The sequence below is a fragment of the Oryzias melastigma genome, linkage group LG19 (genome assembly GCF_002922805.2).
Source record: "Oryzias melastigma strain HK-1 linkage group LG19, ASM292280v2, whole genome shotgun sequence".
In the NCBI taxonomy this organism is placed as follows: domain Eukaryota; kingdom Metazoa; phylum Chordata; class Actinopteri; order Beloniformes; family Adrianichthyidae; genus Oryzias; species Oryzias melastigma.
Window position 1 is genome coordinate 10,870,083 of NC_050530.1, and position 10,563 is coordinate 10,880,645.

General features: G+C 38.0%; 2 protein-coding genes across 2 annotated transcripts in view; one reads left to right on the forward strand and one right to left on the reverse strand.

Annotated features, from left to right (window-relative positions):
- Positions 1-24: 24 nt before the first annotated feature.
- Positions 25-5,907, forward strand: coasy (CoA synthase). The gene is made up of 10 exons (XM_024284593.2): positions 25-225; positions 1,419-2,091; positions 2,174-2,388; positions 2,483-2,614; positions 3,005-3,194; positions 3,436-3,500; positions 3,605-3,689; positions 4,218-4,315; positions 5,065-5,211; positions 5,295-5,907. Exons 2-10 carry the CDS (start codon positions 1,431-1,433, stop codon positions 5,352-5,354), a joined length of 1,653 nt encoding a protein of 550 aa, XP_024140361.1. The 5' UTR covers positions 25-225; positions 1,419-1,430; the 3' UTR covers positions 5,355-5,907.
- A 305-nt stretch (positions 5,908-6,212) lies between these two features.
- Positions 6,213-10,563, reverse strand: part of LOC112154026 (myosin light chain kinase, smooth muscle) — a 10,546-nt gene continuing 6,195 nt past the window's right edge. Inside the window, exons 12-17 of the mRNA XM_024284592.2 lie at positions 9,135-9,258; positions 8,177-8,329; positions 7,963-8,092; positions 7,797-7,878; positions 7,537-7,677; positions 6,213-6,592 (exon numbers count right to left, since the gene is read on the reverse strand). Coding sequence (XP_024140360.2) covers positions 6,387-6,592; positions 7,537-7,677; positions 7,797-7,878; positions 7,963-8,092; positions 8,177-8,329; positions 9,135-9,258 — 836 coding nt within the window. The 3' untranslated portion in view covers positions 6,213-6,386. The remainder of the gene's footprint in view (positions 6,593-7,536; positions 7,678-7,796; positions 7,879-7,962; positions 8,093-8,176; positions 8,330-9,134; positions 9,259-10,563) is intronic.

Consider the following 10,563-nt stretch of genomic DNA (forward strand, 5'->3'; position numbering starts at 1 on the left):
TCGGTCTCATTCAAATCCCGCCCATTTGACGTGCGCATGCGCGGTGAGGAGCTGGACCCTGAGTGACTTCCTCTTTGCTGTTTAGAAACGAGTAAACTAGAAACAACAAAACACACGTTGAAGACCGTGAGATGAACGACATTCTTAGTTAATTTAAGAACAATATTGCATAAATTCCGCACCATGGACCTGTTATTAGAGTCCCAGTAGGTTCGGTCGACGGAGGTAAGCTACTGTTTCCTTGCAAAGTATGCTAAGTGCCAGGTTGGCAATTAGAGGATTCACAGTTGCTGTCCTCAGGCCGCAATGGAACTAAGTTAGCATTGAATGTATGCCTTAAATATGATCTTTTATTTGAATTTTAGGAACTTTAGTCATTTGAATTTATTACTACTTTGGATGCATGGTGTTAGCTAATTTTTAAGTATCCTTACTAAGTTTAATGTACATATTAACTAAAAATTTGGTTCACCCTGCTTCTCAAACAAGTAATTTTAGCTCAAAATACCTCTAAAAATGTAAATTGTTGTTCTTATCAGTTTGGTTTGTGATTGGTTAGTGGCCACTCGTGTGACAGGTGGAGATTTTCAAAGAGGATTCTGGGAAAACAACATTTTTCAAACATAATTTAGGAGAAAAATTGAGATGTATGAATGTTTTTTGAGCCTCAATTTCAGTAGATTGAAGCAGCTCATGGCAGTGTGGAAACATAACTGGATTAAAGTTTGACAGTTTGAATGTAACCAATGTAAACACAGCATGAGCTGCAGCATCAGCCAAAGTTATGGTCTAAAAATGCCATAGTTTGTTATCTGTGTGTGTTCTGCAAACAAGCTGTCCTACCGGTCAAACGCTTCTGATCTGTAGCAAAAATTTAACCCTGCAACATTCAATTCAAATGTATGCATGCGATTACGAAACATGCATTTTTCTTTAACAGTTTTAACTAAAGCAAATAGTTCTTTAGCCTTACATTTATTTTTTATTTGAATATAATGCTTTGAGTTTTAAAGTCCAGAACATTTTAAGGAAAAATCCCTGCGACACCACCAACTATGTCAAGGTCATTCAAGGTCATACAATCACATGGGTGCAACCTTTATTAAAAAATATATATGTATTTTGTTTCCTTAAAATCCACTTAAATTGTGTTTTAACATGTCCTTGTGGTATTTTTCTGATGATGGAGGACATATGTAAATAAAATCAAGCTTAAAATTGCATTATATTGTAGATAAAAAAAATACTGGTAATGCTTTTAAAAGAACTCAACTTTTACTTTAAAGCTGCACTAAATTAAATCATTTATTTTTCTAGAGTTGAGGAAAATTGGATTTTTCTTTTTCCAAATTTTTCAAAATAAAACCTTTTTACTTTACTGTTATGCTCCTTTCTCTCTTTCCCTCTGAAACCACCAGGGAGTCCCAACCATGTTCAGCACGGGCATCCTCGTGCTGACGTCTCCTCTTCACATCCTCCCTCTACGGATTGCTCCGGTACTCAGCTCTGCTGCCCAGCTCGTAGACCGCACCCTGTATGTCCACCTCCACCCCGGGTTGAACCTGGGAGGTGGGAGCCCGCCTCGGCCAGTTTTCCTCCCACCGGTGGTGGATCTGTCCACGTTCATTACTCGTCTGTACAGCAACGCGGCAGACGTGTGCGGCCATTTAGATGTCCGTTTTTTGCTGACCAATATCCACGCTCACCCGGCCAGTAGCCAGACTCCGAGCTCTCCCTTCCCCAGCCCACAGCCTCTGTCTCACTCCCCAGAGGTTGTGCTCACGGATTTTGCGGTGCAGGACCCGCACCAGACCCGCCAGGTCACACAGCGTCTGGAGAAGTACACCGGCTGCTGCTACGTCTGTCGGCCCGGCCTGTCATCGGTGCTTCTTCACCCGCAGCTGCAAGAAAATGAAGACAGGCTGAAAAATCAGGGAGAGAAATCAGAATGTTTGGAGACCTACAGCGATGTGGTGGTGGGGGGGACGTTCGACCGCCTCCACGGAGCCCACAAGTCACTACTTAATGTTTCAAGCGTGCTGGCAAATAAACGGTTTGTCATCGGTGTGTGCAACCAGGCAATGCTTAAAAGTGAGTAGCTTTCTTTTTTTTTCTTTCTATTTTTAGGAATCTAATGAAGCTTTTGCCCTGATGCCCTTTGATTTTTGTTTAGAAAAAGTGTTAAAAGAGCTGATCGAGCCTTACTCGTTGCGAGTCCAGAAGCTGAAAGAGTTTCTACAAGACAGCAAACCCTCACTCCAGGTGGAGATCGTGCCTCTGGACGATCCTTTCGGAGTGTCCATAGTAGACCCCATGCTGAAGTGCATTGTGGTCAGTGAGGAGACGAAGAAGGGAGGCGAAGCTGTTAACAAGAAACGCATCGAGAATGTACGTTAGAATCGTAAATTAGTAACTTTAGAAACTTTAATCCACTTTAATACACATATCTGCTCTAAGACATTTTTTATTCTTCTTAATCCAGGGTCTTCAGCCTCTTGTTCTTCATGAGATCCAGTTACTCAAAGATGTCCACCACACTGACATCGAGGAGGAGAAGATCAGCTCCTCCAGTCTACGCTTTCGTCTGCTGGGGACTCTTCTCGCTCCTCCAAAGGTAAAACCCGGAGCCTCAGCTAAAATTTTTTTTGGAAATAAACAAAATAATTTGTTGCTTTTACTTATGCAGTTTTTTTTAAATTAAACATAAAAACATAATTTCAGAAAACATATATAGTTGAATCTACTAATGTCAATTTGATCCATTATAAATAAAGATTTTTTTATTTGAATCATACCTTTTTTAGCTTTATAAAACAGAAGATAAATGTGAAAAGCAAATCTCATTCCCCACAAACTCCAATAAAAAGGTCCTGCTGTCCTAAATTCTCCCTGCTAACAGGCTAGTCTTGTTCCAGGACAATGGACAGACCTTTTTCTTTCTCTCTCGGGTTTCAGGCTTGCTGTATATCCTGCAGACTTGTCTCTCCTCTGCTCTCTGCACTAGGACACCTCCCATCTCCCCACTCTTCCATACGTGATTGGGCTGACGGGGGGCAGCGGCAGTGGAAAGACCTCCATTGCCAAACAGCTGGAAGCTCTGGGCGCAGTTCGCATCGACTGCGATAAACTAGGTCACGAAGTGTACCAGACGGGAACAGCAGCCTATCACAAAGTACTGGAAGTCTTTGGGTCAGGTGGGAACACATTTCAGTTTCAGGCCATGATGTAGCGAAAAAGTATGGATGGAAGAGACTGATTTTGTTGCAGTGACTAATCTAAAACTTTATTTAAAAAATAAATAAAAACAACAAAATTCGGGCAAAGTTTTATTAGAATATAGCCTAAAATAAGCAATAAATACTTGTAAAATTAAGCCTGATTGATCAACTGACTTCTGGATAACAATACTAAAAAAATGTTTTTTATTTCTTTTAGAAATTCTAAGTGAGGATCAAAGTATAAACAGGCGAGCGCTGGGGAGGAAAGTCTTTGGAAACCAGGTAAAGTGACTGTTAGAATACAGTTGCATTGTTTATTGTCGATGATGCTTTAAACGTGCTGCAAAACTGCAGTTGCACCAATTATTTTTGTTTGTGTATTCCAGGAGCAGTTGAAAGCATTGACAGACATTGTGTGGCCTGAAATCGCCGTGTTAGCACAAAACAAAATAAACCAAGCCAGAGAAGAAGGTAATTCTTTATTTGACGCCTTTTAATAAACATATGTGAGAGTACGTTGATCAGAAGGATTATGTCTCTTTAGGTGAAAAGGTTTGAACTCTTTGACCCTCTGTTTTTAGTAAAAAATAAGTTTGAGGAAAAATAGTTCTATCCACCTTGCAAGTCATTTTCATTAATCAGTTTTAAATAACAGAATAAAGGCTAAAAAATCTTTTTTTTTATGATTACTTTTACCAAAAAATGGCCTAATTCATCTTTTAACTATTTGCCAAAAGTTTATAAAATCTTTGGATTTACTTCTAATAATTTATAAAACTTTAGAGTTTATTAAACTTAAGAATAATAATATGCTTTTAAAACTGATTCTTCATCTGCAATGAAAGAAAAATACCAAAATCTTGTACGAAGAAAAGATGTGTGCTTACTAAAGATAATGTTTGGGAAACCATAAAGCAGGGATTGGTTTTTCTTTTGAAACTCCATGTTATCTTTGTCTGTGAAATTTGATGTTTTGAAAGATTATTTTATTCTCTCCAGGTAAACGTGTTTGTGTGGTGGACGCAGCTGTTCTCCTCGAGGCTGGTTGGACAGACTGGATCCATGAGGTCTGGCTCACCATCATCCCGGAGGAAGAGGTGATGCTCATGAACCCACTGAGCTGAACAGAACTTTAATTTTATTTTATTTCATTTAGTGAAATTGTATTATTTTCTTATTTCATTTATTATATTTTTGATTATTATTATTATTACTATTTATTATTATTTATTTTATTTTATTTATTTTTTGTTATTTTAATATATTTATTATTTTAATGTAAATTATTTTAGTTTAATTTCAATTTAATTTTTATTTTGATTAACTGGAATTTTCTTATTTTCTTTTTTTTATTTTAATTTATTTATTATTTTAATTTATATTATTTTAGTTTAATTTCTATTTGATTTTATTTGATTTTTCCAAGCATTAAACATGAGATTATTAAAAAAAATTTAAAATACAAAACATAGATATATCAAACCCATTTCAGATATAATGACATTGATTAGAAAATAAAAACAAAAATCAACAAAGATTAAAGAAGATGATGCTACCCTCTTAATTATTCATAATCTTATTTTTTCAGTTCTACATATTACACACACACTTCACTTTAGAATATTTAATTATAACGAATATTAATTAAAGTCAAACAGTTTGATTTGTTGTATTTTTATGTGTACTGGACTTCTAGTTAAATTATAACTAAATTATCTAAATATAATGCCCATATAGAGTATGCATCATCTAAATATTAGTTAAACTTAGGATTGGTGTGGTTTCAACCACCAGGGGTCGCCAAGTCACTAAATGTAGAAACTCAACTTTGGTTTTCTCCTCTCAGGCAGTTTCTAGGATAACGGAGCGGGATGGCGTGACCACAGAAGACGCCCAGCACAGGCTGCAGAGTCAGTGGTCCAACAGCAAGCAAGTGGAGCACGCCAATGTTGTCCTCAGTTCTCTGTGGGAGCCGGAGATCACTCAGAAACAGGTCAGACCCGTCACCGTGGGAGTCTCAAATGTATTACATCCTTTTGTTTGAGACCTGATGGCTGTTCACCTCTCTGCGTAAAGGTACTGAAAGCCTGGAACCTTCTGCAGCAGAGAATCCAACAGAAGCTGGGAGGATTGTAAAGTGATGCTGGAGGGTCGCATCACAAGTGTCAGGCGCAGGGACGTGTGCAAAAATGACGGAACCACATAAGGATGTGCGGCCTTTGAGAGCATGTTAGGATCGCCGGTATTCCAGTGCTGCACAGCCATCCAGCTGTCTCCCCTCCAGTCAGTGCCTGTGCCAGGTGCCTGTTTTTAAAAAATCTGATTTTAGCCTAGTTTAAAGACTGAAAACAGACCGACTAACCAAATAGTCTCTATCTTCAATTTGAAAGTCATCGTTAAAATTTATATAAAAAAAGAAACTGTTTTTAAGAATCTCATGAATTCTAAAACAGTCATTTTAAAGATGGGTTTTGTTCGACAGTTCTGGTTATTTAGAAATAAACCACAATATTTTAATTTTAATCATTTATATCCGCAATTCTTTTGGAGCATGAAAAAAATCTAAAGAAGAGAAAACTATGGAGCCAAAACATGTAAACTAAGAAGTATTTTGCTTCAAAAAATACATTTGATTAAAAAACAAAAAAAAAAAAAAGACATAGGAACATTATTTTAGTTTAAAAAAAAAGATTTATGGAAACTGGAGACTAAAGATCGGTCTTTAAATATCTATTAAAATCATTGAAGTGCAATAATCTAGAAGATCTTTTGTAACTAAATGTCAACACTGAAAGTTAAATGACATGTTTACACATTTCTCTTCCAGCCAGTTTCATCTCATCCATTCATTTCCTGTTTATTGTTAGAACAATAAAGTTTTTTGGTCAACTGATTTTTTTCCTGTTTGTTTGCAAAGATACAGCTTTTATTTTTAACGCACATTTCCACAGAGTCCGCCATTTTTTTATTAAAAAGTCATCCTCAGTCAGATAATGCTTTGTGAAAATCAATCTTTAATTTACATTTTTGAAACAAGTACAAAAAAAGCGAGTGGTGATGTGATGTGAGGACGGCTTCCTTTCTTTAAAAACATTTGTGTCCCGAGTGAAAAGTGTGCCCAAATGCTGATATGATAAAGGGAAATGAAGTCCATTTTGTCACATTCTTTCATGGATTTACAGTCAGTTTGGCAGAGCAAGTTGCTTCTCCGAGTTTGTTCACCGCTTTGCATGTATAAACCCCAGAGTCAGAGAGTTTCAGGTCAGCCAGAAGCAGACGACAGAGTCCGTCTTCTTGATGCTGCGGCGTCACTCTGGACGATTCCCGAACCGCCGCCTCGCTCTGGAACCACCTCACCTCTGGCTTTGGGTAACCTGGTGAAGAACAGAAATTAACTTTTTTTTTTTTTTAAGACAGATTCAAATATTGAGTATCTTTAAAAAAAAACTTTAAAAATTCTTCCAACAGTCTCAGCTTGATATTATCCAAGCACACAAAAATTGTATTCTTACTGGAAACATTAGATTTTTTTTAAGTACTTTTTAGTTTTATTAATTGTTTTTTTTTTGTTTGTTTTGTTTATTTAACCTTTATTTATCCAGGCAGGACAGATAAAAACAGCATTCTTATTTACAACTTTGGCCTGGCAAAAGGCAAGACCGAAAAATATTTTTCTATTCTAAACATTGTATTATGTCTCTGATTTGATCAATTGTGCTTGAAGCTACATTTTAAAGGTTTAAAAAAATATTTGGAGTTTAAAAAGGTTTTTAATCGCTCCACATTAGAGGAAATTAAAGCTATTTATATAATTTATGTGCAAAGTATGAACCTTTAATGATCCCAAAATTAAAATGTAGTAAAAATACTGAGCTTGAAGAAAGTGCATTGTAGGAAACCATAGATTAAAATCTTAATTTAGACAAACAATAAAAGTTGCTTTTTGTTTTTTTAAAGTTGCTTTTTTTAAATAATTTTCACAAACTGAAAACTTTCATTGTGTCATGTATGGTATGTCAGATTAAATTTTTGAATGCGACAATAATTCCTTAAAAATCCTTAAACAAAGTTGACTTTTTATATCTGAGCCTTTAAAGTTGTGCTACTCAAAGCTTCTCCATTTTACATTTTGAGTCAAAATATTAATTTTTGATTATTTTGATCAAATGATAAAAACAAACCCCGGGAAAAACATATTCCTCTGTCATCTTTTGTATTTTTGTTTGCTTTGATTGCTTTAAATAAACTATTTCTAAGAATGTGGAGCAACTGGAAGTGTTAGCCTGCATCTTTGCTGCTTTTGCGAGTGCATCTGTACCCTCAACATGGCACGTTAGCGTAGCCGTGGCTCCACTGGCAGCCGTGGTGTCCCTCAGGGTCTGCAGAAAGCGAGGCTCAATCTGCAGCTGCTTGTCCAGAGCCTGGATGGCCTCCTCCGCTTCCTGGCTCCACGTTGGCTCTTAAATGGACCATGAAAGAGAGGAAAAAAAAAAAACATTTCCAACTTGAAATGCCTTGTTTTGGTGAGAATTCAGATCTGGGACAAAGAAGAGGATGGATGGAGTGAGGGGTTGTTACCGTCTGAGGCGCTGCCATCAGAGTCCAGCTTGTTGGAGAAGTGAGCCATTCGCTTTAGGGCCAAAACTGCTTGACCAGTTTTCTAAACAATAAACAAAATGTAGAAATTGTAATAAAAAAAAATGTTTTTCAGTAATGATCACATGTCATCAGTCAGAAAAGCTACCTTCCACTTCCGTTTAGCCAGGAAGTGTTTAATCTTTTCCTTATTCAGGGACTTGGTGGCTCTGCGGCTCAGAGTCGTGAAGGAAGCCATCCAGATGTGGGACAGGGCCTCGGCACATGACAGCCTGGCCCTGCACAGACAAACTGTTGAAAGCTTTGCAGATGGGTTTGCTTTCAATTAAACGTGTAATCAATGAAAGTAGAAAAACAACAACCTTCTATCCTTCTTCAACAGAGAGCCGATGAAGTCTTTTGCCTCGTCTGAAATGTCTTCAAAACTCTCCGGGTCAAACTCGTAGCGAGCGGCCGTCACCAGAGCCAAAGTCTCTGCATCGCTGTTCCCTTGAAAGGGGGACTCTCCACTCAGCCTGGTTCACAAATAAAGAATTCCACTCTTAAATCATGACTTTAGAGCAAAAATTGTGTCTAAATTTGGGATATTTTACAGGCAAAAATGTGAGTTTCTGCACCATAAATTGGAAAACAGGAAGAAAAGAAGTGATAAGACCTGCTTTGTTAGGCTTGACTGATGTCCTGGAGGTAAATAAATACACAACAAGTTTCACACTTAAGTCAACTCCTATAGGGATGATGATCTAGTGGGGAATTCCAGGTCTCAATGGTCTGCATAATTTCCAAATATCTGTACCCTAATCATTACCTGGAAAAGGTGTGTCCAGCCGGAGCAGGATATTGGAAAACTAGCAGGAATGTGGGCCTCTGTGCCCAACCCTGATTGAGTCAAAAGTCCCCAACTGTACATAAATATGACTAAGTGTAGTATTATTTCTACTTAATCCTTTTTTTTTTGTTTGTTTTACTTAAAATCATCTTTTTTTGTCACTCATCCAAGCGGCTTCATAAGCCTGAATCCTTTTGATTTCATTTAATTCGACTCCTATGTTGGAAAAAGTTTGTGGTCATTCCAAACTAGAACCAGCAGGGGGTGCTGTTTCTGAATTCACTCAATCATTCAAATGAGTAACAACTTCCTCTTCAAGTAACATGAACAAAAAATGTTATGCTTGACTTACAAACATGAAGATTTTCCTGTGTGCGTTTTAGATTGAATCAACCTTTATTGTTCTCACAGGGAAACGAGTGACATTTTTGCAGCAGCCAGTGATGTAGTCCAGTTTCCCGACAATAACAACAGGCAAACATTTCACTTACAAGATGTAACAGATGACTCCAATGCTCCACATGTCGGTCTCCACCCCCACCGGCTCGTAGCTGATCACCTCGGGGGCCACAAACTCCGGAGTGCCATGCAGCACCATCAGAGGTTTGTCGTCCTCTGAGGAGTAGCAACAAAAACGGCATTCACAAACTCTGAATAGGCCTTGTTTGTATTAACCTGTATATAGACGGCGTTAGTCATCTCTAAATAGACCACCCACTGTTAGTTTTCGGCATGAGAGAGACAAACATGTCATTTGCTTTGAACGGGCTCAGGAATGGAAGGTCATTTTGGACCGACACTCCCTAAACAAATAGATTTAGGGCCAATGCGAAGTTTATCAAACTGAGAACGGTTTACTACTAAGCAAGTGCTGGGTGCACTGATGAAAATGGGGTTTTTAGCAGGTTCTTGTGACATTTTTGTGATGATGGAGGACATGTATAAAGAAATTTGAGCCACAAGCTCCGAGCTGCCAGCAATGCAAAGGAAAAAGAGGGGTTGCTCCACACTTTTAAAGTGAATCCCTAATGAACCACTGTAACTTTGGAGAAACTATTACCTAGAAAGTGCCAGATTTTTGGCTTTGGGCTAAAAAAAAAAAAATGGTCGACTCCAATGATTGGAGTGAGACTTTAAAGTCCCCATAAGACAATTTTTTTATTGGGGAAAAAAAAAAACTTTCCCAATAGTGTTTTAATTATGAAGTTTTTAACAAAAATCCCACAACCTAAATGTCTTAAAAAGCAGCTTTTTATGTTGATCTGAAGCCTCTGTTTCTAAAATCTCCTCTGAGGGGGCGTGGCTTCTGGAGCTGAGCTGACCAGCCCCGCCCCTGATCCCTATTCTGTCTGATTATGATAGCTCTGTGTCTCGCTAGCATAAATCTTCATCGCTGCTACAAAAGAACCTCAAGCAGTATCAGAAATGTCCAGCTGTATCGTTTTTAACCAGATGTCAGCTCAGACGAGGAAGTGAACTTCCTCCAAAATCCTGATTCTTTCTCCTTCCAGTTCACCAAAGACTCTTAGCTAATTCTCCAATGTCTATTGACGTTGCTGTGATCAATACATTCATTGGTTTTTAAAGCAGAGTTCTTGAGAGAATAATAAAATCCTTTACAACTGCTGTCAAATGAGCCGCCGTTCACATTTCCGTGGTCACATCAAAGCTCCTGGAGATTTTCCAGCGTTCTCAGCCCTATATAAAACTTACAAAAAAATCCAGTGACAGCTGATTTGACCACGAAAATGCGGACTGAACTTGAACTGCACCTGAGCTAGCACCTGAACTAGACACGCTAGCCGGGCCAGATGAGGGGTTTAATGCATGTGCAGGAGAGCTGACGTGATGTAAAGAAAGCTCATTAATTCAAACAGAGTCTGTCTGTAACAGTTTGATTGACAGCGATTTAAAAGGAGA